The sequence below is a fragment of the Pituophis catenifer genome, unplaced genomic scaffold (genome assembly GCF_029215685.1).
Source record: "Pituophis catenifer annectens isolate HBS135680 unplaced genomic scaffold, rPitCat1.0.hap2 SCAF_13, whole genome shotgun sequence".
Taxonomy (NCBI): domain Eukaryota; kingdom Metazoa; phylum Chordata; class Lepidosauria; order Squamata; family Colubridae; genus Pituophis; species Pituophis catenifer.
This window is the reverse complement of record NW_027256893.1, coordinates 12091770-12119705: the sequence shown is the minus strand read 5'-3', so window position 1 is coordinate 12119705 and position 27936 is coordinate 12091770. Positions and strand designations below refer to the sequence as shown.

Here is a 27936-nt window from a genome sequence, read left to right as displayed (position 1 = left end):
ACATGAATATTTCATTCGGTTCATTCATTTCTATTTTGTTTTCCTGATACAACTCAATTTAGAACCTTTCATTTATTGACAATTCAAAGTTAGGACAGCACTGAAAAAAGTGACTTATGATTTTTTTTCATTTCATTTCATTTATTGGATTAATATACCGCCCTACTCCTGAAGGACTCAGGGCAGTGAACAGCCACAGAATAACACTTATATATCATGTTTCCCCAAAAATAAAACCCTGTCTTATATTTTTTGAACCCTGAAATAAGCGCTTGGCCTTATTTTTGGGGAGGTCTTATTATTTTGGGGCGTGTGGAGCAAGATGGGACTCCTCTTGCCATCTTACCTGATTTCCAGCTCTGCGTTTAAATATTTTCAGGAAGGGCTTATTTTTGGGGGGAAGGCTTATTTTAGCGCATGCGCTCAAAATCCCGATTGGGTTTATTATCAGGGGATGTCTTATTTTTGGGAAAACAGGGTACCATTGCAACCTCCCCACAGTCATGTGATCAAAATTGGGATGCTTGCCAATTGCTCATATTTATTATGGTTGCAGTGTCCCAGGGATCATATAATCAACTTTTGTGACTTTTTGACAGGCAAAGTGAATGGGTAAGCCATATTCACTTACCAATTATGCAACAAACTTCACAGCTGCAGTGGTTCACTTAAGAACTGTGCCAAGAAAGGTCATGAAATGGGAGAAAACTCACTTAAGAACTGTCTGTCAGCTTTGGAAGCCATATTAGGCCAGAAGCTCCAATGCTGCCACCTTCTCATATGTGGGAAAGTAGGAGAGGGGGTTAGTAGACATAATAGCATTCTTCCTGTCGGTCAAGGTCAGGGCGATCCCGCCTCTGGAGAAGGAGTGGTCAGGGGGCTGGATCGGGATGGAACGGACATTGATTGGAGCATGTGACCGACTGGGTGGAAAAGGGGATGGTCTTGGGATCTTTGATTTACTGAAGGAAAACCTGGGCTTTTCAGATTCAGGTTTCCCCAGATGTGCCAGTTTGCCTATTCTAGTAAAGGGGAGTTTGGAAAATGCTTGCTTCCATGTCTTTACTTGGAGTGGTTTTTTTTCTGGAATGCTGACATTGTCTTTCTTAGCAAAGGAAATGTTGGGCTCAATTGTAGTCATAAGTTGAGGACTACCTGTATTCTATGAGTCTACATTAGAGATGGACAATCCTTTATTTCAAGAATCTGCTTCTTCTAAATAAGAAGTCAGAATGGCCAAGGCCACACAGGCTTTGTCTCTAATATTTCTCTCTCTCTCTCTCTCTCTCTCTCTCTCTCTCTCTCTCTCTCTCTCTCTCTCTCTCTCTCTCTCTCTCTCTCTCCCTCCCTCCCTCCCTCCCTCCCTCCCTCCCTCCCTCCCTCCCTCTCTCTCTCTCTCTCTCTCTCTCTCTCTCTCTCTCTCCCCCTCCACTTCATGATTTTCTTTTGGAAAGAAAGCATTTTATCCCTCCCTCTCTTTCCTTCTATGCTCCTATGTTCCTAGAGAAAAAAAAAACCCCAAAATGAAATAAAACCGTCTGGATAGAAATGTGAATTGCTTGCTTAAGGAACTTTTTTGAAGCTAGGTTTACAAGGACCACATAAAATCAGCTGGGATGTTTTTATAAGACAGATTTCTGATCTGAGGGATAAACCATTGCATGGATCGAATATATATATTTTTAATGGAATAGAAGTGAGTAGAATGTTTCTTAGAGTTGTTTCAAAAAATTTGCATGTCAACAATTTAGACAGGTTTCTATAAGATTATAGTAACATTAGTCTAAGGAACTGTGTTGCCATGACAACAGCTATCTATGAGAAGATAAAAAAAAGGAGAGAGAAGCTAAGTAAATATTATTGTGGACAGAAAATTTACATGATCTAGAATAGGAAATGGGTTGACTTCAGTATTAGATGTTCTCTAGCTCTCTTTTATAGATAAACGTTACCAGTGCTTCCTATTGTCAGTGGATTTAAGGGGAATATCTTTATTATTTTACCAGTTAAAAGAAACCTACTTTTGTAAAGGGATACTAAAGGTACGATGTTCCTTAAAATAGCCTTTCTGGATCAGGGAAAAATATTATTTGCAAAATTTCAGTAGTTAATAGATGTTTCATTACCCAACTAAGTAACATCAGCACTGCTTCTGAATATGAGATTTTCTCCTTGTTCATATACAGTAGGTTGCCCTGCCATGGTGATGGAGGTATAGTTTTCTCCTTGGTACTTCCTTCATCAGGATATATCGTGTTTCGCTGAAAATAAGATCAGGTCTTATATTAATTTTTGCCCCAAAAGACGTATTAGGGCCTATTTTCTGATTAGGTCTTATTTTGGGGGAGAAATATGGTACTAAATGCACCCATCTGGCTGACAATTTTAACTGGGGCTTATATTATGAGCATCCTGAAAAATCATGCTAGGACTTATTTTCCAGTTGGGTCTTATTTTGGGGAAAACAGGGTAGTTTTCTGCTTGATTGTTTACCTAGTGTTACTCTCTGCTTATCTGGGTGTTAGGTACTGAAGAAGATATGATCTGGTCTTTTCATTTCCTTCTTAGCTTTTTTACGTTTTCTTTTCAATGGTTTTCCTAAAGAGGTAACTGGACTATCTTTGTTTTCCCTGAAGACATTTTACTTCTCATCCAAGAAGCTTCTTCAGGTATTCAGAGAAAGTCCAGTTGCCTCTTGAAAAGCACCTTTGGAAAACAACCATGATCTGGATGACTGGGAATCCCTATAAACATTTTCAATGGTTTGTAAATGTAGTTTATCTCTACGTGCCTGTTGATGGCTGATCTGTCTGAGTCCCAAGTTTCCAGGAATTCCCCAGAAATTTTGGATTCAGTTTGGTCCAGGTTGCTCACATTTTCACAGTTGAAATACGGTTGAAGCTTTCCATGTGTTGTGAGATGTAAAGTGGAAATATTTTCCTAGAGTTTAGTTATGGGAGGAGAAAAAGAGGTAGAACCTGAAATAGCCCTCTTAGGCTATATACTATGGACACAATTTTTTCCCCTTTATTTTATTTCTCAGTCATTGCAATATTTCAACAAAATTGTTCCTTCATTGAAAATAAAAGCATGAACATTTCAAATGCTGTGAGCAAATTCCTTTAGGACATGTGAGTTTCCCTCCCCCTTCTCTGGATTTTCACATTTCAGTGGCCAGTTGCTATCCATACTTTTCTACCTCCAAGGTGTTTTGTGCATTTTTCTTCCTGAATAATGTGAAGTTTTGGTCCCCTGACGTCTGCATTAAAAAAAAGTGAGTCTGGAACACTACAGAAGAAACATATATTGACTTTATAGAGGATTTTAATACCTTTTGGTGAGAAATATATAGGACTAATATGTAGGCTAAACACAATTAGAAAAGGAATCTTTGTTATGTATCTAAAGGAATAACCCTTCGCACCTACCATATTTTCCCAAAAATAAGACCTATCCCCAAAATAAGCCCTAGCTTCATTTTCACGTGTGTGCCTAATATAAGCCCTATCCCCAAAATAAGCCCTACTTAATTCTAATTAACCCTAACCCTAACCCCGCTCACTCCATCCCACCATCTGGTTGTATGAGGTGGGGCGAGGTGCATGTGTAAAAATCAAGGTAGGGCAGGGGTTGGGGGGTGAAGCTGCCCCATGTGCCCTGCACCTGCTTACCTTAGGAACTCTGCAGCCAGGCCTCCCCTATACCTGTTGCACTGCTGCCTGACTTCTTCGCAGCTTGCACCTGCTCTCGGCCAGACGCCACGTGGCTCGTCGTACTGTGCTGCCAACTTGTGGAAGGAGGCCATGTGGCGCATTGTGCTGGTGCCACCACTCATGCTCACAATGGCAAAACATGCCACACAGCCTTCTGCCGTGAGCCACAGCATCAGCGTGACAAGCGATGCAGTGCCTGGCCATGAACGGATGCAAGCGGCTGAAGAAGTCGGGCAGCAGCGTGACAGCTGTTGGGGCATGGGAGGCCTGGCTGTGGCGGTCCTAAGGTAAGCGGGTAAGACATTCCTTGAAAATAAGACCTGGTGCTTATTTTGGGGCCCAGAAGAAAATACGACTGGGTCTTAATTTGGCGGAAACATGGTATTAGGTTCTCAGACTTCTTCTCCTGCTCCCCAAGTTAGGTTTATCTAATACACTCTCTTAGCCACACCAACAAACAATGAAGTCACATTTTGCAAACAAGCACACAAAAGTCTCAAAGACAATCTTAGGATGAAAGATATTAGATCAAATATCCCCATGTGTCTGGGTTGGATAGAGAAAATTAAAGTGGGATGGTGATGACGGAGAAATTCTTGGAGACTCAAGAAGATGCTCAAAAACATCTTCAGTTCGCCGTTGAGTAAAAGGGATGTTCAAGTAAATTTGTTTATTCTCCAATTTTATGAATATATCCATGACATGTTTACAAAATTCCAAGTGAATGGTGTTTCCTCTACTTCAAAAAGGTAGAGATTTCTCTCTTTTGGAAGGAGTTTCAACAAGATACACATGGGCATGAATAATTCTTGGAAATCCTTCCTTCCCTCCCCCCTCCCTCCCTCCCTCCCCTTAAGCAGTAATAATGTCAAAGATTTACAGGCATAAGTGAAAACAATCAGTGTATATCAGTGTATACCAATTTTTTTTACTACCAGTTCTGGGGCATGGCTTGGTGGGCATGGTATGGCTTGGTGGTCATGGCTGGTGGGCATGGCAGAGGAATGATACTGCAAAATCTCCATTCCCACCCTACTCTGGGGCCAGCCATAGGTGGTCTAATTTTTTTCTGGAATTTTGAGGAATTAGGAAAGCATACACTTAGGCTAAATGAAAATTAGCTGTGGATTCTGGACAATAGTGGAATATTTTCTCTATCTTTCATTTCTTTTTTTCATTCCAAGGTTTATTCATTCCACAATGGAAGTAGCTCATAGCTAGATTTTGGCACACATTCCCAATTATGAAAGATATATGCTATCTGGATTATTTCTTGATGGTGGTTGGGTGTTTTGTCTGTTCTTTATTTATTCTAAATTGTCTTTTTTTTTTAGTGCTGTCAATTTGCCTTCTGTGCAATGGATATTTTGCTGTGCTTTAGGGGGCAAATGCATGGTTTTGCACGTGGGAGAAATAAAGCAGAGCAGAATAGTTGGGTGATTCTATGCAGAATGACATGGATGAGATTTTCATTAACCCTCCATCCCTGGTGTGAAGTAAAATAAAAAAAAAGGGATTTCAAAGTAAAATCTCAGCGTGACACAAACAGAATAAAATGGTGAATTAAGGTTAACATCTAAATCACATTCCAAGTTATTAATTAATATACGTTCCTCTTCTTTGAAGTCTGCACTTAACTGTGTGATTAGCACAGATTCAGCAGGCTGTTAAAAATAATGTGCTAAAACTTCTGTATATATTTATCCCAAATGTGCTAATATTGAATAAAAGAACATTAATCGTGTGGCTGAAAGGAAGAAAAATAATTCAGATATCAGTGCCGTTGTTTTTTACGAAACATCCTATATTCTTATAAGCAACAACAAGTGCAATTTACATAATAACAGCCGCTTCCTTTAAAATGGAGGAGTCTCAAATACAGAATGGCTTACTTGAAGAGGTTTGTGGTGACAATGGCAGAAGAAAGCTAAGCTCAGAAAATAGCCTGAATTAAACAGATAAACAGTACACATCCATACACACTGTCTCACAGACAGACAGAGAGACACACAAACACACCCACACACAGTAACACATCTTAGCTTTTCATTCTTCTGGATTAAACCGAACCAACTGATTATGATTGCATTATTGTAATCTTTTTTTTTTTTAATGGCCAACACACTTCTCTCCAGTCTTGTCAACAACATCTGTCCGTGGTAGTTTTCACACAATTAATTCAGAATTGCATATGCCCTGTATAAATTGTGCTTATTTTGGGGTCATCTAAACAGAGATGCTGGTAATATGCTTTGATAGAGCCGTTGACCTAGACTAGGGAAGCAGAGTGAAGTGAAGCTGATATAAAGGGCATTTATAAGTCTGCTGCTTGCAGTAGACTCCTTGTACAACCTGTATCTCTAGGGCAGATCTGAGGACTTTCCTTTAAGTGTGAACTCACAGGATAATTTGTGCTTCTATGCTATTTTTGTGTCCTTTTAATCACTATCTTTTTTTCTGAGCTCTGATGTACTATTCTTTAAAATGAAAAGAAAGGAAAAGGAAGTAACATTTAATCAGTAATCTAACCATACACAACATGAAATACGTTGAGATATTTGGTTGGAAATAAATCTGGAAAATTAGTCAACATTTCAAACTCCAATATTTGCAAAATAAATGAATATTTTTTTTAAAAAATAAAAATAAAGGCTTTACTGGATGGCTAGATTTTATGGATGGGCTTTATTTTATTTTTAATTAACATTTAAAACCCACCCATGAATTCTTTTTCCTGCTCTATTACCTGAATAAAAAAATCATAAGTAACTATTATAACTTATAAATTAGAGTTACTTATAAGTAAATTATAATAACTAATTATTATAAGTAATAAGTAAAATTATAAGGTATACCTATACATACATAAAATTATAAGCATGAAAGTTATAAATAATTATAATAAAGTAATAAGTAAAAGTACATATATTATATACACACATATACATTACATATACATATACACACAGATACAAACCTATTTAAGTATCCATTATAGGTCATGGTTGAACACTGTCAAATACTGTGCTGAATCTCAAAAGTCAGTATCTGCCAGCTGTTTACATATGCTAAATGGTCCATATAGTGATGAAGTATATCATAGATGATATTAAATAGCATCCCTAGCAAGAGTAACAGAAGGAGAGGATGCTGGAACAGAGCTTCCAGTCTTACATAGAAGTGTGGATTTTTATTTTATTTATTTATTTTATATCCCACCTGTATTGTTTTTACAAATAACTCAAAGTCGCAAACATATCAGCACACCTTCCTCCTCCTATTTTCCCCAGAACAATAACCCTGTGAAGTGAGTTAGACTAAGAGAAAGTGACTGACCCAAAGTCACCCAACTGGCTTTTATGGCTAAGATGGGACTTGAACTCATGGTCTCCTGCTTTCTAGCCTGGTGCCTTAACCACTAGTCCAAAATAGACTCTCGGTTTGGTTTATGCAATATGCGTGCGTGCCATTCTCCAGCTGCGATTCATTCAACACTTTCTTCCTTGCAATCTTCACTCTGGGGACTTTCCAGCTTGTGAACTTTAGGCAACATGGCTGTCACTGAGAATTCACTGAGAAGTTCTGGTTGGGGAGAGCTTGCTAAACAAGGACATGGCTTGAGGCTCTGTGGGAAGGTGAAAGTGCTAGTGGTGGTCTACTCCAGTAGGTTTTAATGCAACAGACAAATTAGATTACTGTGGCTTGCAATGCAAACCAATCTTAAAAATCCCAGCTTCGATTGTGGAAGAGGCAATCCATTGTGTTGAGATTTATTAAAGTTTAATATGTCTTAATTATAGCAACAGATCTCCATGTGAATACAGTCTGTGAAAAAAACGCAAACTGTAGAGAGACATGAGGTGGACTCATCTGATTACATGATTAAACAAGAAAGGGACTCTCTTCCTTATATCTTAGCACATAAAGATTTGGTTCCAAAATGTGTAAGGAGTTTCAACATTATACAACAGTGTGAAATCATGCAATGAATATTTAATCTTCCAGCCTTCTAGATTTACCAATTGCAGGCATTTGTGCTGAACACAGACAGGCTGTGTGCTTATGAGATGGACAGGCTTATATAAAATAAGTGATGCTTGATGGAACAGATAAACTGATACCTTAACCTTTAGGTGCTGAAGAGTAATATGGGCTATGAAAAGTGACACATTTACATTCAACATAAAAAACGAAGAGAGGAGAAAAATTGTTAGGCATGAGATTCAGACAGGGAAATGCTGGATGAAGTGAGACTTCTCCAGCATCTGCTTAAAAATATCTAAAATAGATTATATAACACAACGGCACCCAACCTTTTGGGCACCAGGGACTACTTCCATGGAGAGAGGTTTCTCCACGGACCGGAGGGGGCATGGTTTCATGTGCTGCCTGCAACGCGCAGATGGGGCATTGCTTGTTTGCGTAGCCCAGTTTCCGGCATGCCACAGACTGGTGCTGGACCACAGACTGGGGGTTGGAGATCCCTGAAATAACATATTAAAAATATAAGTTTGTATAGAAATAATACAAATGTATATGTATATGTAAAAGTTATATATAATTATATATATATATATATTGTATACACATATATTCACACACATGCATATATGTATGTATGTGTATATATATACATATACATATAGATATAGATATAGATACACATACACATACACATACACACACACACACACACACACACACAGATATATATATATATAAATATATAATATTTATATAAATATATATATAAATATATAAACAAATATATATATTTGTTTTCTCAGGTTTTCGCGGGTGTTTGTATGTAGGTCTTTGGTTATTTGGGTCTTCTCCCACGTAAAATTGGAAGTGTCTTGGCGACGTTTCGACGAAGTCTCATTCGTCATCTTCAGGCTGGTGTTCTCGGCTTCGTGCTTCCAGGAGCAATGTGAGATCTCAGCTGAGCACAACCAAGCCCCCACCCAAACAGAACACACCCCCATCCAATCAGAGCACAACCAACCCCCCATCCAATCAGAGCACAGCCAAGCCCCTAACCAATCAGAACACACCTCCACCCAATCAGAACACAGCCAAGTCCCCACCCAATCAGCTCACACCCCCACTAGCAGTTAAAAGGAAGAGACAGCTGAGATCTCACATTGCTCCTGGAAGCACGAAGCCGAGAACACCAGCCTGAAGATGATGAATGAGACTTCGTCGAAACGTTGCCAAGACACTTCCAATTTTACGTGGGAGAAGACCCGAATAACCAAAGACCTACATATATATATATATGTAAAGGTTCCCCTCACACATAAGTGCTAGTTGTTCCTGACTCTCTAGGGGGCGGTGCTCATCTCTGTTTCAAAGCCGAAGAGCCAGCGCTGTCCGAAGATGTCTCTGTGGTCATGTGGCCGGCATGACAAAGGCACACAGAACACTGTTACCTTCCCACGAAAGGTGGTCCCTATTTTTCTACTTGCATTTTTTTACATGCTTTCGAATTGCTAGGTTGGCAGAAGCTGGGACAAGTAATGGGAGCTCACCCTGTTACGCCGCACTAGGGATTTGAACCGCTGACTGCTGACCTTTCGATCACTAAGGTCAGCGTCTTAGCCACTAAGCCATCACGTCATATATATATATAATTTGTGTGTGTGTATGTATGTGTGCATGTACATACATACATACATACATACATACATACATACAGGCTTAACTCACAGTTTCACTCTGAAATCACTTATATGCTCTTACGTTATGTATCCAGAAATTTTTGGCTAGCTACTTTGTAGAGCTTCCAGTGGACTTAGATTAGCTTTTTATTATTATTTGATTTCAGTTAGGCAGTTCCTGTGGCAATTGGATTTATTGCGCCATTTCTGGAGCTGGAATGACTGATTTGGAAGTGAAAAACCAAATTTTATTCCTGGAAATGGTGCTGAATCCCTGTGGAGAAGCCAAGTCTTAATGAGATGCTAAACACATCTATTCAGAAGTAAGCACTGGGACTTGTGTCAAAGTTTGTGCGCCTAGGAATGCATATCAGCTTCTATCCACCAACTTTTTCTTATTGATAGTTGTTTTTATGACATTCTAAGCAATGCCATCACTCTTTTTCTAATAGATAGATGTAAATGATAGGTGGGTAACAAAGCTGGGAGAATTGATTCAGATTTGATTGGTTTAGCTTTTTCTGCAATCAAAATCAAAAGAGTGATCTGAAAAAGCTAAAGAAAGAGATTTTATTTCTTTTTCTTTTAAAGAAAGAACTTTCTTAACAATGCAAGTAAAAGAAACTGAGTGAAGTGAAGTGATTGAAGAGAAAATAAATGATATTCAAAATCTGGCTATAGCTACCTCAAGCTGTTGTACTTGGGAATAAGAAAAAGAAAATATATCACGTTCAAACCATTGGTTTTTTATATAGCAGCTGAACCACTGCCAAATCCTTAAAATGGATTATAATATATTATATTATTCATCTAGAGTTTTGTACCCCTTTGATATTATTATTTCCCAAATGCTTGGAAGTCCACTTCGTTCTGATAGGTAGCTTTGCATTCTACAAAGTATTAAAAAGATACTTCAAATAATGTAACTGTTCTAAAATAAAATTACATTATTTGTCCCTGATTTTTTTACACTGAAAACATAGAGCTCCAGCCACTTTATGAATAGAAAGAAATTGTGTTGCAGCCTATGCTATATATATTCATGCATGGCCCAGCCCTTTTACAATGCATACAGTCTCACCTTGCAATATGTTCTAAAATGCACCATTTTAAACTGAGACTTTCTGAAGAAAAATCTCTTTTTTTGTTTTTTTGGCTCAGCTTGCAACAAATTATTAGACATCTTTTGAAAGCTGTTCTCTCTTGGCTGAATTCCATTCTGCCTCTTATTCCAAGAAGCGTGGATCAGTTGGCTTCTCAATGAAATGTACAAAATATCTTATATTAAACAAGGAATAATTTTGTTAGTTCCAAAGCACTACAGGCCTTGTTGTTGTTGTTAGTTGCAAAGTCGTGTCCGACCCATCGCGACCCCATGGACAACATTCCTCCAAGCCTTCCTGTCCTCTACCATCTTCTGGAGTCCATTTAAGCTCATGCCTACTGCTTCAGTGACTCCATCCAGCCACCTCATTCTCAACCTTTTCTTCACCACAGACCCCTAAGACATAACTCAAGATTTAAATCATAACATTTTTTCAAGCCTTCACAGATAGATAACCTGTGAGGATATTGTGTCCCCCCCCCCCGGGGTTCACAGACCACGGGTTGAAAACTACTATTTTAACTCTTTGCCAACCTAAGTAGACTTCCCATGTCTAGATTTCAATGGTCATGTTGGTTAGAGAATTCTGGAAGTTGATATCTGTACATGTAAAGGATGTGGATTCTGGTTTAATTGATGACAATGCTGGAACTAGGATACTCAGGGGATGTAGTTGTTATCAGACCTTTCCCAGAACAGTCCAGCTAAAGCAGATCAATTCAAACTGAACAGGGGGGAAATGATTAATTAATAGGACTTGATTCACTGCAGAAAAAGTCAAGGAACAAGATGAAGGCCAGCAGAAATCAATGTAGTAGTTCCAACTGGCTGAATTTCTCAGTCATTTTACAATGTGATCTGGACAACAATAGAAAACCAATTGATTGACATCTTGTATCTGTAGTGTAATGAGCTTCACCCTCTGAAGATGCCATCCAAGCTGCTTTTTGCTGATTTTGTAGTTCCAGATTTCTTAATTGCTAAGGAGATGGAAGTTCTATTGAAAGTGCATTTTCTTACTGTTCTCTGCCTTGGAGAATCTGGCATATAGTACTATCTTTTGAGGAGAGTTTTCTGGTATACTTATAAATGTGAAGTAGACCTAGAAAGCTTACTCTGTAGATTTCCTTCCTTCCTTCCTTCCTTCCTTCCTTCCTTCCTTCCTTCCTTCCTTCCTTCCTTCCTTCCTTCCTTCCTTCCTTCCTCCCTCTTTTCCAATTTTTATTAAGATTTTTTATTAAGATTATGATCAGCCGTGGTCAGCCAGGCATTTTTATCCATCTATCAAGTCCTTTCCAAGGACTTCCAAGGATAGGCAGATGTTGTTATTTAATGGTATTAAAGATACTGTTGCAAGATGTAAGCTGTTCCAAGTGTAGGTGTCATTTGTAATTGACTGATGGTGGTTTTGTCAATGCCGACAATGTTCAAATGGTTCCCCGGATGTTTTGGAATTGCACTCAAGCTGCCTATTGCTCCTAGCACTACCTTTGCTTTCTTAAATTACAGTTATCCTACTATTATTTGCAAGTCTTTGTATTTTAAATTTTTTTTCTCTAATTTTTCTTTCATTTCTATTCTCCTGTCTTGAGATACTGCAATGCCCACTATCCAAACCTTTTTGTATTTCTTGTCAACAGTTGTTAAGTCTGGGGTATTATGTGGATGGTCCTTATCTGTTCTAAAGGCCCAAAGCTTCTTAATTTTCTACTACTTTATCTATTTAATGGTCCTATCAGTTCTTGCTAGCAGGCAAATGATATTGTGTGTAAACAACCAGAGGACATGTGAAGGGTTGAAGTCAACTAATTTCTTGCATTCTACTATAATACAAGAAAGAAGGGATGAGGTATAATACAATAATACAATAATTACAATAATAATAATACTATAATACAAGAATGAAGGGACATGGTGGCTCAGTGGCTAAGAAGCTGAGCTTGTTGATCAAAAGGTCAGCAGTTCAGCGGTTCGAATCCCTAGTGCCACGTAACGGGTGAGCTCCCGTTACTTGTCCCAGCTTCTGACAACCTAGCAGTTTGAAAGCATGTAAAAAATGCAAGTAGTTCTGTGCACCTTTGGCATTTAGTCATGCTGGCCATATGACCACGGAAATGTCTTTGGACAGCGCTGGCTCTTTGGCTTTGAAACGGAGATGAGCATCGCTCCCTAAAGTGGGGAATGACTAGCACATATGTGCAAGGGGAACCTTTACCTTTATAATACAAGACTCTCCAGAGACTGCTTTGTCTTGGGAACAGACAGACAATATTCCCTGGAATTTAGAGGAGAGGGTCAGTCCTCAGTCTCTTGAAGCTGGGCAACAACTCAAAGCTATTTCCCTGTTTAATTCTTCCTCGTTGCCTGGCTGGTAGTTGCCCAACAAACAGCATTTCTTGCAGATCTTCCAATACACCATTGTTACTACTTTGTCATGCTATTGTCTGCAGTCAGACTGTGCAATCTTCTTGCAGCAGCTAACTTATACGGCCCACTGTTTCTTCAGCTTCTTTACAGAGGTGGCATTTTCTGGCTTTTTATGCATTTGTTCTTAAGACTTGGTCTTGTGCAACCAGAATTAGCTCCTTTTTCTCTTCATTCAAATTGGCTGCTCTTAGGTCTTGTTATTATCTGCTTCTCTTTTTTATGTACTCGCCATGTAATACTTCGCCTTGCCGTGTCTCTTTTCTATTCTTCATTTGGTCTTTCTGGTAGTCCAGTTTGGTTTCTCTGGTTTTACAAGGAGTTTTTCTCGTGTACAGGTAGTCCTCGACTTACGACCACAATTCACCCCAAAATTTCTGTTGCTAAGTGAGACAGTTGTTAAGTGATTTTTGCTCCATTTTATGATCTTTCTTGCCACAGTTGTTAAGTGAATCATTGCAATTGTTAAGTTAGTAACACGGTTCTTAAGTGAATCTGGCTTCCCCATTGACTTTGCTCGTCAGAAGGACGCAAAAGTGACCCCAGGACACTGCAGCCATCATAAATATGAACCAAGTGCCAAGCATCCAAATTTTGATCATGTGACCATGGGGATGCTGCAACGGTCATAGGTATGAAAAATGACCATAAATCACTTTTTCAGTGATGTTGTAACTTCAAACGGTCACTAAATGAATTGTTGTAAGTCGAGGACCATCTATACTAGTGCATCTTCTTCCCTGACCTTCAAATATTCCTTCAATGCTGCTGCTGCTGCTGTTGTTGTTGTTGTTGTTGTTGTTGTTGTTGTTATTATTATTATTATTATTATTATTATTATTATTATTATTTTGCAATGTCTTCTTAGGAGCATGGTTGTATTTTCTATTCTTTTGCTGCCGTTGATTTTGTGCTAGTAATTAGTTTGGTTCAGGTTTTTTTAATTGATACAATTTCTATACGCCGTTAGGATTTTTAATATGTCATGTTACTTGTTTTAGAAAGTTTTATCTGAAAGGTATTTATTTGAAATTGTATTTCTTTTAAATACATTGGGCTTTTGGAATGCCCAATCCATCCCCATATATGAGCCATGGTGGCGCAGTGGTTAGAGTGCAGTACTGCAGGCTACTTCTGCTGACTGCCAGCTGACTACAATTTGGCAGTTCGATTCACACTAGGCTCTAGGTTGACTCAGCCTTCCATTTTTCAGAGGTGGGTAAAATGAGGACCCAAATTGTTGGGGACAATATGTTGACTCTGTAAACCGCTTAGAGAGGCGCTGTAAAGCACTGTAAAGCGGTATATAAGTCTAAGTGCTATTGCTATTGCTATATAATTGTGATTTGCCTTTTTTTTAGATTTGGTTACCAGATTTAACAATACCTGTTCCAGGTTCTAATATTTTTTTGGAGTGGAGAAAGAGGAAGTTTGTTACATTTGATTCTGTTCTTAATACATGATCAATTAGGGTGGTTTGTATGTTTTTTTATCATCTGTCATGTCTTTCTGAATGGCTTGTTATGCTTTCTGCATTTAAAGTTATAGTACAGCTTCATTTCTTTGATCATAATTTAAGCTTTAGTGTTTATTGCATTTTGTTGTATGGTTTGAGGTCCACCTTGAAATATTATATCATGGTCATCATTGCTGTTTGGTCACTTCAGAATTAGAGCCAAAAGAGGGACTGCCTTCCCCAAAGCAAAGTTACCAGTGTTCCAAGAGCCCTATTTTAGATGCTATCATTTTCAATCATAAAGTGGATCTTAATAGAGACAAAATTTTAATCATGATATTCCAACAGATTCAGTGGTGGGATTCAAAATTTTTTACTACTGCTTCTGTGGGCATGGTTTGGTAGGCATGGCCTGGCTTGGTGGGCGTGGCTTGGTGGGCGTGGCAGGGAAAGGATACTGTAAAATCCCCATTCCTACCCCACTCCAAGGGAAGGATACTGCAAAATCCCCAATTACTCCCAATCAACTGGGACTTGGGAGACAAGAGAATAGATGGGGGTGGGGCCAGTCAGAGGTGATATTTACCGGTTCTCCAAACTACTCAAAATTTCCGCTACCGGTTCTCCAGAACTGGTCAGAACCTGCTGAAACCCACCTCTACAGCAGATGTATTTGCTTGGTAACTTACTCTCCTGATTGTGTTAGTCGCTCTTTCATTTTGCCCTGCTTTTCTTTTTTCTTTTTTTCCCCTTTTATTGATTTTCTATTAAATACATTTCTTAGTGCTTCATAAATATCGTGTTGTCTGGGTATTTAATTTGCTTAACAATACAAATTACATTCTTAATCTCCACCCCTTTTTTCCAACCATTGGTAAAATAAATTCCATGTTTGATAATATCCTACCTCCTCTTTCTGCTTAATTTTCAATGTCAATCTATCCATTTCTGCACAATCTACTATCTTCTTCACTATTTCTTCATCTCGCGGTAATCACTTTTCCAATATTGTGCAAAAATAATCCTTGCTGCTCTTAAGACATACGTCTTAGGTTGTTTCTTAGATAAAGTAATCAATAAAATTATGGAATGTGCAGAATTAGATAGACTCACAAAGGAATTACAAAATAGGGAAGAACATGAGTTTTACTTAGTATGGGAAAAGTGGTATAGTTGGTTGAAAGATAGGAAAGAGATGAAGCAATAGGAAGTAAATAAAATGACCAAATATAATATGATGGAAACAAAGAACAGACATAGGTCAACAAAGATCAATATTAGATAGACAAAAGGGAATGACCAAATAAGGAAGAGTCAAAATACAAAGAGAAATGTATATTATAGTTGCGACAAACTGGACATGTATTGAAATGGATGTTTATATGTTTTTATGTTTTATACGTTTCATTGTTCTGTTTAGTTTATACTTATAAATAAAAATTGGAGAAAAAAAAAGACATACGTCTTAAGTATGTATGTTATATACATACTTTTCTTATCAAGTTTTTCTGATATTATACCTAATAAAAACAATTCAGGTTTTGTTCTGCTTTTCGAGCAACATTGTTTTGGGATCTGCCTAGATTTGTACAGATCGACATAGATTTTCTGCTGCTCTAAATCTGCCCTGGTTGATGCTTCGTCTGTCTTAATTCTTTATCTCTTCAGGAGAGAACTTTTTTTTTGGATTTTATCTGTATTGTAGGCCTTGACAAACCAATGCAAAAGGCTTTCTCATTTTAATTCCCAAACTCTTCAATGTGCTCTGCGGAGCTGCAAATAGTGATTACCGCCTGCTTTTAAAATTTTGATGCCTCTTTCAGATTAGCCCTTTGACTGCGGAAGGGGGTCTGGCTTTAAAATATTTTATTTATATTGTTGAATTAACATTTTAGGATACAGAACCTCAATGTTGCATGTGCGAAGGATTTTTTTTAACAAACCCCCCCCCCCAAAAGGATGGCACATAAATATTAGGGCTGCAGAAAGCCTCAAAGGGACAAATCACATTGATCAAAGCAGATTTCTAAGCTCTTTTGAACAGTGTCACAACACACGGCTTCTAATTGGCAGAGCAAAGTGAACGCTGTGCTTTGCTTTGGCTGTCAAATGTGTCTTCTGGACTCACATACCACATGTGCAGAAACCACTTTTTTTTTTTTTTGTGAAGCAAAGGAACCCCCTTCATCAAGGCAGCTTGGCCCTGTCTTGACAATTCTAATGGAAGCATCAAGTGAGTGTGTGCTATTGCTTCAGTGCAAAAGAACTCCTGGAGATATGAGACATGACTATGGTGTGCAGCCTAATAAATCTAATTAAATCGATTAATGCTTGCATCCGTGCACAAGGATAAACATTTCACTACTGAACCTACCACCATTAAAACAAGATTAATACAATATTTACTATGTACAGGACCTCATTGGTATGATATGAAGAAAGAATATTTATCTTCCAGGTTAAATGGCCATCCTGCTTTCTTATTCTGTTAGTATGATTACTGGAAGAATTATATTCATATTTGAGCTTCTAATGGCTTGGGAGGTACCTGCGTGGATTTATCTGTTTCTACTTTGATGAGCTGATGAGTTCTTGTTGTTGTTTTTCCTTTATTTTGCCTAACATGAGTTAAATCTATTTTCCAAGACAACATGGAAGAAAACCACAAACTAGATTCTCCTATACCAATTTGGTATAGTCATTTAACAACTCTTCCTTTGACAGAAATGATGACTTTAAAACATTTCCTGTAGCCAATTTAAATATTTTTCTACTAATTTGGGTTTCCCCCTCCCTCTCTTCTTCCTTGAAGCATACTTCCAGATTAGAAACATTCTTACATATCCTTAAGGGCTTTGCAATTTGAGATATTCAGATCTGGGGAGTTTGGAGTTTGCAGACCATCCCCAAGCCTTTATCATTCTTTCCTGGTTTCTTAGTTGTTTTCTTGGTTTGTTCACATCATTGTTTTACTGAGAGATTCCACTGTTCTCTTCATTTGCAACAAGAGGTTTATTGTGTCCAAACATGAATGTTTCATTCTGTTCATTGCTTTCCTGATTCCAGGTAGTCCTCAACTCACAAGCTTTTGTTCAGTGACCATTCAAATTTATAATGGCACTGATATTTCAGAGCCTTGAACAAAATCCAATATTGTTTCTGTTTGTCCTTAGGTACTTACGTTACTAAAGTGACAGCCACCGATGCAGATGATCCTGTTTATGGAAACAGTGCTAAGCTAGTCTACAGTATTTTGGAAGGACAACCTTATTTTTCAGTTGAGCCACACACAGGTAAGTGCTCTGGAATGTCAACCAACTTTCATTTGTGAAATGAGAAAAGAAGAATGCTACCCCAATGCTGTTTTGTGTCCTGCATTTAAATATAATGTGTAGGTGGATGGCTGCTAACATTAGCCAATTTGTAGAGCATAAACAGGTGAGTCATTTCTCACTCTTCCACCTAAAGGGCTGACAAAATAGAAACATTAAAATGAAGGGAGGACATTTATAAATTTTGCTGAGGCAACTAAGGTGGTGAGTGGAAACAAAGCAAACAGCTCGTTGTAGTTAAATAGTCTGCTTTATGAAGAACAGGAACTCATTTTGGTTGTGTTTGTGAATGCAAATTATTTTTACAGTCATAAAACCTCAGTTGTGGTACTTTTTATGGAGGCAAAAAAGTTGTGGGCACAGAGAAACTATTTATTATTTTTATTGAATTTTATGGCATTCTTATGTTATCACTTGTGATTACAAAAATAAACCAATTTACCAATTTACACACAAATGTAGAGAAGAAAAGGTTACTGAGAAAATACGTGCTTTGCACCTAAGGGACTAGGTTTTTAATCTCTGACATCTCCAGTTTGGAATGATAAATTTATCTTTTTCTTAGTAATTGGTTTCATTTATATCCTAGTAAAAAGCTTAAGGCAGTGTTCAAGATTTTCCCCCATTTATAGACTTTCTGCAATAATTCAGGTTTAAAGTTGTGGCTGAGCATCAGAATATGCCCAGTTAAAGCATCCAATGCTTTAATCCATATTCTCATTCTAAATCTATCTTCTCAAGAAGTGCCATGAAATATGTTTTTCTCCCAGCCTTGGAGTGTCCCTCAGAGTAGATTCTAGAACTTTTGGGCTAAGGACCCCCTGTGTATTTCTCTCACATTAATGTTTACCATTTGGTAACAATTGTGGAGCTCTGTGGCAGTTCCTGCAAGATTCCGAGAAGCATTGTATAGTCTTCAGAGTTTAGGTTATATATTAGGCTAGATGAACCACAATAACATCGTTCAAAGCAGGTCCATGTGCCATTTTTAGCAAACAAGGTCTTGAAAAAAAAAAAGTTAGAGTCCTTGCCTGAAGGCTTTAAAATCAAAGGGAGAAGAAGAACTAACAAGGAAGCAGAGGGAAGGGAGGAGATTCCGTAGTACTAAATGAGGGAAAAATGCAGCTTCACGTGTTTAGATTCTAGATTTGGCTGAGAAGGACAATAGATAAGGGATGAGTGAAAGATACGCTTGATTCTTTTAAGATAAAAGCACCCTATCTTTGCATAGTTGATCCTTAAAACAGAACAAGAAAACTTGAGGTTTACCATTTTCATCCTGTGAGAGAATGCAAGTAACATTGTAATCTGTCTTTAGAGTTAACAGGGAATTAAGTCAGAATCATTCTATTTTCTGGATTTGAATGTTTCAATTGAGGAGGAGGAGGTTTTAAATACACAGGAGGAGTTCAATGTGCAGAGGGTGTGATGTTTCTAATGCACAAGATGTCTATGAAGATGTTTTCTCTCTTAATCTCTCCTTGCATACATACAGATATGCTCTTGAGTAGAATCAGCGTTTTTAATACTGCCAGTCAGGAACTGTGCTGCAGGAAGCAATATTGTGGAACTCTTTAGATTCAAATGGCCCTTCAGTGTGCCATACAATGTTATGTTTTCTGCTCTTCATTTGAATGGTTCAGGCAATATTATTGTGTGTGTGTGTGTGTGTGTGTGTGTTTTGCTACATTTTATTTCTTAGTATTTTATACTTAGGAATTCCTTCCTTCCTTCCTTCCTTCCTTCCTTCCTTCCTTCCTTCCTTCCTTCCTTCCTTCCTTCCTTCTTTCCTCCCTCCCTCCCTCCCTCCCTTATGATTCCTTGTACTTTATGATTCTTGACGAATGTATCTTTTCTTTTATGGAGCGTATGCACCAAGACAAATTCCTTGTGTGTCCAATCACACTTGGCCAATAAAGAATAAAGAATTCTATTCCTTCCTTCCTTTTCTCCTTCCTTCCTTCCTTTTCTCCTTCCTTCGTTCCTTCCTTCCTTCCTTCCTTCCTTCCTTCCTTCCTTCCTTCCTTCCTTCCTTCCTTCCTTCCATATAAATGCCCTCTTTAAATTTCAGATGAATACACATACTTAAAACTGCAAGAAATAAGAGAGGCTCTTCCTCCCTGATGAATGGCATTGTTGAGTTAGAAGCTCTTACTACTCAAAACATAATACATAGAATGTACTTCAATCTTCTTTGGAGGACAATTTTTGACATAAAATTCAGTCTCCTGCTGGTATTAGGGAATTTACTTACTTACTTACTTACTTAGTAATTTATTAAATTTATTTGCTGTACATCCCTCTGCAACACAATTATAATATAGATTTTTTGAATATATATAGGTTTCTTGAATAACCAATTGTTTACTCTTTTTAATGCAAGATAATTATATATATATTAGTGGTGGGTCTCAAATTTTTTTTACTGCTGGTTATGTGGGCGTGGCTTGGTGGGCGTGGCATGACTTGGTGGGTGTGGCTTGGTGGGCATGGCAGACGAAGGATACTGTAAAATCTCCATTCCCTCCCCAATCCAGGGAAGATTACTGCAAAATCCCCATTTCCTTCCGATCAGCTGGGACTTGGGAGGCAGAGAATAGATGGGGGTGGGGCCAGTCAGAATTTTTACTACCGGTTCTCTGAACTACTCAAAATTTCCGCTACCGGTTCTCCAGAACTGGTCAGAACCTGCTGAAACCCACCTCTGATATATATATATATATAAAATCATCTTGCATTAAAAAAGTAAGCAATTGGTTATTCAAGAAACCTTCTCCTTTACCATACAAAGATGAGTAATTTGCTGAAAAAAGTGCTCCTTTTTTTTGATAATCTGAGCACCTCTCAGCAATAAGTATGATAATAAATGATGTGCACCATGAGTGTTTTTATGAGGTTTTGCATGCAGTTGTTGGAAAGCCAGAAGTAACTGATCAAAGAGTTTCCAGCAGTTTGTGGCACTCCGAATTTTAAACTTTTAAACTTTCCAGAGGCTTCCATGCATAAAACATATAAATGATACCGAGTTCTCACTGCCTCTCTGAGGAAATAGTTTTGCAGATTTTATAATATCTATGTTCACCAGAGGTGAAATAAATACAGAGAATATTCTTTTTTTTTTTTTTTGAGGGCAGTAAGGTTTTGTTTTTTTAAAAAAACAAAATACAGAGAATATTCAACAACGGTGGGGCAGGCTACAGAGCTGAGTGACAAAGTAGATGTTTGCACAGAGAAAGCCTCTCTTAGGTTGTGCAGGAAAAAAACCCAAAAATGTTTTCCACGGAAGAGAATTTTTTATTATTATTTTCTTTTTTTCCAGATAGAAGAATTTAAAAGAAAAGCACACGAGAGGAGTGTATATTCTTACACTTAGCTAGTGGCTGAGATGAATATATGACTATCCTTTTTTTTTACTATAGAAAAACCTCTCTGGTGAACTCTATCCTAACTGACTGTACTTAAATCGCAAAGAAAGATGCGATAAGGAAACTATTTCTTTTCCCTTCCTGAAATTGAGAAGGGCAGATAGGTGGCTGATTTACCATATTAGCGCCTTCAATTCCAAGACCACCGCAGCTGGATTTGTGTCAAGACGATTCTGGAATTCACAGTCTCTCAGTTTCTAGTCGGGTGCTTTAATCTCCACACCATACATATAAACATACACATACTTGAAAACCATGACCTGTTGGATCGTTGTTTCCTCATTCTGTGGCTTTCATTGTCTTTCTGGAGACATGTAGCTGTTTCATCCATAATTTCTTATACCTTTTTTTTTTTTTTTTTTTTTTTGCTATTTGTTCTTTTTCTGCGACCCCAGAGATATGCATTTATCTGCTCCTTTGTCAAAAATTTTAGCATGGGGTTCTCTGCTCGGTTGCTGGGTGGGCGTGGCCATGATGGGCGTGGCCTAGTCAGCCTCCTGCACCACAGTGGGGGGTGTTTTTGCCCTCCCCGGGTTCTGGAGGCTTTTGCCCCAGGAGGGCAAAAACGGCCTCCCCAGGCTCCGGAGGGCCTCTGGAGACCCATTTCCGGCCTTCCCAAACTTCTAGTAGGCCAATTTTTCACCCTCCCTGAGCCTCCGTGCACGCCCTGCACTTACCTGCATCCAAAACAGGCTGCGTAGGGACTCCTAGGAGGAGTTGGGTAGGGTGGGTGCAGTAGTGGATTGTCCCCAGTTTGGACCAGTTCACAAGAACTGGTAGTAAAACTGGCAGGAGGCCCCGTCCACTGCCCCAGATGTCATCATTGGTCTTCTGTGCATGCGTAGAAGCAAGGCGCACACGCTTGCTTCGCTCATGCGCATGCGCGCAATCCCGTTGCAAACTAGTAGTAAGTAAGTAGTAGGCCAGCCAGGAGTGGGATTTTGGGGTTCTCTGAATTGCACAAAATCTTAGTTAGAGTTCTCTAACACCCCCAACAAAAGAAGACTCTGACGCTTGAGTTTCTTCAAAGTTCCACTTTATTAGAGATGTCATATTGGCACATCTAGGAAAACCCGAATCTGAAAGTTTCCAGGTTTTCCCCATCCAAAGGAAAGTTCAAGTCCCTGTCCAACACCCTCAAGTCTATCACATGATCCAATCAAACCACTGTCCCAACTGGAGATGCCTCTCAGGTCCAGCCTCCCAGGTCCAGGACAAGACGCCCTTGACTTTCTGAGAAAGGAATGTTATTATGACTACATATCACCCATGCTCCATACAATCCCCCCTCCCAATTTCCCTCAGTAGTAAATGAAGGTCCAAATATAAAAGATGGCTTCCAGGTTTGTCTTTTACAGTTTGATATTTGTCTAAGCTATAATGATGGACTGTAGCATGAGGTCTACTTCAAAACTGGGAGTCCTCCAAATTGAAACCTGAAAACATGACAACAATTTACAGCATCACATTTCTCTTGTTTAAAAACCAACCAACTGACAAGAAATTGGCCTATTAAGAATATGAATGAAATGTTAAGAATTTACTCACATTGAATAAATCATCCCAACACCCTAAAAATATAATCTGATTTTAAAAATGGAGATTGTATACATCTCCTGATCATGTTGTCTATCTTTCCCAGGCAAAGTTCTTGTTGTGACCCAGACCCAAGTAGTTAGTATTAAATACAAACAGTTCAAAAACAAACAGCTTATTAGAACAGCTGAGAATTACCTCATTCTCAGCATAGTCCAAACTAAATTAAAGCAAATTCTTCAAAACACCATTCCACGGTTTATCACCTGACCTTGGGATAATTAGACAAACTGACAAAGGCTTCTCTTGGCAAAAGTTCAGAAGCAGAGGACGCTGAGCAAGATAAGAACCAAGTTTATCAACATTGTTTTCCGGCAAAGAGGCCAAGAGCCATTGCTGGTCTTTGAAGCCTTATGGGAGGGGCCAATCATCTCTTGGCCCTATTCCCGAGTCGTCCTCTCTGCTTTAGCTGCTCTTGCCTTCTGGCAGCTCTTCTCATATGTGCACTAGGAACAGGCTCCTCCTGTTCCTCTGCCTCTCTAGTGTCAGCCTCTGGAGGCGCCGAAGTCTGCACCTCATTCCCCGATGGCCCTGGCTCCATCTCTGCCTCCAACACAGAGCCCTCATCTGGTCTTCCCCAGCCTCCAGGACTGGCCCCTGTTCTTCTTCAGCCTCATCACTGTCCGACTCCGCTGCCAGCTCTGCAGGCTGCTGGCGGACCACAACAGTTCTTTAGAGTTTCATGCCATGTGTAGCTACTTTCACTATGCGCTAAATGTAACCCTTTTAACTGGATATGTCAGGCGCTGAATTTAGGGTTTTCTGCATACTTTGCTGAAGCATCAGGGCTCAACTAGGAGCTTTCCCTTTCATTCTCAAACGAAGAGTGTAAAATGAAAGTTTACCTGTGGCTCAAGTTGTTTGCACTGTAGAAGGATAGCTTTCCAAGAAATGAAAGCTTTCCATTTCATTTACGAAAAAGATTTGCCAATGAATATTAGTTCAGATCCAGAACTAATAATTCCTTAATCTCCTTGTAGCATATGGTTATAATGGTTATAATACCAGCTTTTTCCACAAGCTTCTTAAGACCCATTGATGGGCAAGATCCTGAAAGTGTCATTAGCTACTGGATTAAAAACTGTAACTTCCTCAAATGTTGTCTGCCACTTAATTAACTGTGGAGTTTATCCATGTTGGATAGTTTTGTATTTAATGTTTCTGGTGTCTTTCAAAGCATTTGTCTCTCTTGTCTCTCAGTTTATAACATTTTACACAGTTTGGATACGGCTTGAACAGGAGTTCCTGTTCAGTGGTGAAATCCATTTTTTTTACTACTGGTTCTGTGGGCGTGGTTTGGTGGGCGCGGCAGGGGAAGAATAGTGTAAAATCTCCATTCCTTCCCCACTCCAGGGGAAGGATACTGCAAAATCCTCATTCCCTCCCCACTCCTGGGGGAAGGATATTGCAAAATCTCCATTCCCACCCCACTCTGGGGCCAGCCAGAGGTGGTATTTGCCAGTTCTCCGAACTACTCAAAATTTCCGCTACTGGTTCTCTGAACTACTCAAAATTTCCGCTACTGGTTCTCAAGAACCTGTCAGAACCTGCTAGATTTCACCCCTGTTCCTGTTCTTATTTCCCACACTAAAAGTAGAAAATATATATGAAAGCTAAGTTTACTTGTGGCTCAACTTGTGTGCACTGTAGAAGGATAGATTAATAGATATCAATTGATATGGATATGGATATGGATATGGATTTATATAGATTTGATTCAAATTCTCTCAGTGATTCCAGTCAAATCAAACTTGAATTGTCACTTGGACAGTTGAATAAATTCAGATTGAATCACAATTTTGGTTTGGTCAAATTGTGTAACACTTCAAAAGCCCACCAAACTGCCGATTTGATCTGAAGACACCTACATTCAGCACATTGAACTGGATCGGCAATTTTTGATGAAGTTATTCAACATAACTGGTTTCAAATCAAAATTCCATAGCAAAATTGTGAGAACGTCTAGTGTCCTAGATTGGGTTTCTTATAGGATGTTAGATGAATGGAATGATAATAGTTCCTTTCATGATTTTATCAAACCTTTCTATTAGTAAATTACATAAATGATTATTAGAGAACCTAAAGAGACAGGTTTTTATCTTGATCAAAATCAGAACTGCGATCAAAACAATCAACTCTATTGGCTTTTCATCTAATAACAGCACAACTCTTAACAGGGAAATGTAAATTGGCTTGATGGTATCCATATGGCCCGGACTTTAATGTGTGTTATAGAAAATTGTGAGAAACTTATCTCAGGCAAACCCAGCTCATAATTTGGATGAATAATGTAGGTGTCATGAAACCAAATCTGTTCGCTCTTCAGGAAACAGTATGAGACCATTAACTGGAAACAGATTTTATGCTATCAATTGAACTAATTTTGATGTAAATGTCTTTATGGGCTTCTGAACCTTTATTGAAAAGTGTTTCCTTCCACCCACACATAACCTATTAACATCTTTGCACCAGCAGGGGTGACCTGAGAGACTGAACTGGTTTCTGTTGTGTTACATTTTATTTGGGTTAACCCCCCCAAAAAATGTTTATAAGGTCATCTTTGTAATCTTATTAACTTCCAGCAATGCCCTTAGTAACATCTGAGCAAATCTATTAAGGGCTGTATGGTTGCACAGGTGGGCAATTGAGACCATATACCATGAGAGCAATCCAAACATAAAACTGGTGCATAATGAGGAAGTCAGTTTATTAAACAGAGTACATTAAATTGGAGCTGTCTGATTTTCAGGAGAGGACGTCTCTGGGTAAACCTGGAGTTAACCTATAAACCTTAAAAGACTTGCAGAAGAAAACAGTGTTTTGCTGTAATTTGAACTTGGATGCCTCTAACTTCTCTTTGATTCTGTGGTTCCTGTGATAATTAACTGTATGTAGATGTTATTTATCTAACGAGCAAACAGAACATATGGACAAAGCAAAATGGAAGAACATATTCTGCATTATCACTAAATGTGACGCTCTGAGAGCCAGAGTGAAAAGGGCAGAAAAATAGAGTCATGCATAACTTTCCTCAGAAACGTGTTTTCTATGGACTTCGTTTAGTACAGCACGGCCCACGCAAGGGATTCAAACAAGCTGTATCTTACGAGAGAATCTTAACACGGTTTGAACTGATAAAAGAGCTGCGGTTTTTTTATCCTCAATGTTTTTTGCGTTCAGGATATAAGATCCAACAAAGATATATATTCCAAAATTAATGAAATGTAATCATTTCGTGTCCCTCATTTCAAAACACTGCACTTGATTTGGACTTACAAGGAAGCTAAAACTATCAAAATAAGAAAAAAATAAAAGCACTCTCATACAATTCTATTTCCTTCTGAGGAAATGTTCGATTTTCGATTCTCAAGGAACCAGATCTTCATTCAGACATAAGCTATTGGCTACCTAATTTAAAATTTGGCTCCATCTATGATTTATTGACCTTTTCTTCTAGCTCATCTCCAGCCCCCTCCTGCTGTTTGCTTCAAAAGTCTTGGACACATTTCAGGTTCTCTCCCCACCTTTCCTTTCTCCTACTGCAGGATGCAATTTTATCACTCTGCTTTGGTGAAATATTGTAACGGTGTTGGAGTTCTTATGCTGGGGAAAAATAATTGAGTGTTAAAATGAGGGAGGGAGAGAGAGAGAAAGATGATGGAATCTGATGTGCGATGTTAGTTGGATAACAATTGGGCAGGAGTTAATTTTGACAGTTACCAAATCGCTGCTCAAATATTTGAAAAGTGTTAATGAGGGCATATGAGCTGTGTATAAGGAAGTGTCAAAGGTACTGTCCTAGAATTAGATAAATAAACCACTTGGGTTCTATTTAAAGGTTTGATTTGTTTTAAATTAGGAGGAGGTGAGGAGGTTTCATGTCCCCCCCAAAAAAATAGATGGCTTCTTTTTAATTAGAGCCCCGGCAACAAAATAATTAGGAAAACAAAAAACTGGGTGTATATAAGGAAGGGTGTATGGTAATCCTATTGTTGTTTATCAATCACATTGAAGACAGCCAAGGTGTGATCATCCAGTGGTAATAAAACCAAAGTCCCCAGCATCTTCATCATGGATCGTACTGGATGAAAAGGCTAGGTATTGTTTGTGAGCATCTAAATAGCCATAGATCACCCACTTTTTGAATTAGACTGAATTGGGGGGAATTTCAATGCTCTAGATGCTACTAAACATGATGTCTGGGAGCTTTACAGATTCTAAGCTTTTTGGATCATTAGGAATGGACCGAGACATATCTCATGATATATCCTGGGGTTTTCTATTTCTTCACAATGGAGAAAAAGTTGATAGAGAAAAAAACGAGGAAAGAAACATGGGGAAAGAAGAAAAACTACATAGATTTTTATTCATTTATTTCTATCCCGCCTTTATGATTTTCACAAATAACTCAAGGCAAAGAACATATCCAAAATATATTCCTCCGCCTGTTTTCCCAACAATAACAATCCTATGAGGTGAGTTGGGCTAAGAGAGAGTGACTGGCCCAAGGTCACCCAGCCAACTTTCATAGCTAAGATGGAACTAGAATTTAACATCTGCTGATTTCTAGCCTGGTGTCTTAATTTCTAGACCATTTAGACCAGGGCTGTTCAAACTCATGGCCCATGGTCCAGATGCATCATAGAATTCTTTATTGGCCAAGTGTGATTGGACACACAAGGAATTTTTCTTGATGCATACGCTCTTGATGTACATAAAAGAAAATATGCATCCGTCAAGAATCATAAGGTACAACACCTACAACACTTAATGATAGTCATAGGTATCAGCAGCTCCTTGGGCAGTTTGAGCTTTCTGAGTTGGCCACGCCCATGCCTGGTTTAATGAAGGGGAAAAAAATTGCAATATGTCACGTGACAACACCGTGACGATGTGAGTTTGACATCCCTGATTTAGACCATCATATTGTTGCCTTAATGTTAGAAAATTGTTTCTAATATTAGGAAATTGTTTCTTAAAGCAAAAAAATGTTTGTGCCTGACTAAAAGTGAAACAGTGAGCACTTAACTCACTAGGATACTCTCCCATATGTAACTGGATTCAGTCCAGATGCACTTAGTTACACTAAGGCAGCAGCTTGCTTTCTTATTTGACTCGTAGGAACCCCTGTGAACTGAGTGAACTTAAAATGGGGTTTTTTAAAGTTTTTTTTTATTATTATTTTATGAGTGAACTTAAAATGTTAAAGCACTAATCTAAAGGAT

General features: G+C 38.6%; 1 protein-coding gene across 3 annotated transcripts in view; it reads left to right on the top strand.

The window, feature by feature from the left end:
- Nucleotides 1–27936, top strand: part of CDH8 (cadherin 8) — a 255600-nt gene that overhangs the window by 107611 nt on the left and 120053 nt on the right. For all 3 annotated transcript variants that reach the window (XM_070953109.1, XM_070953108.1, XM_070953107.1), the window contains one exon: nt 17532–17651. In XM_070953109.1, the coding sequence (XP_070809210.1) occupies nt 17532–17651 (120 nt within the window). The remainder of the gene's footprint in view (nt 1–17531; nt 17652–27936) is intronic.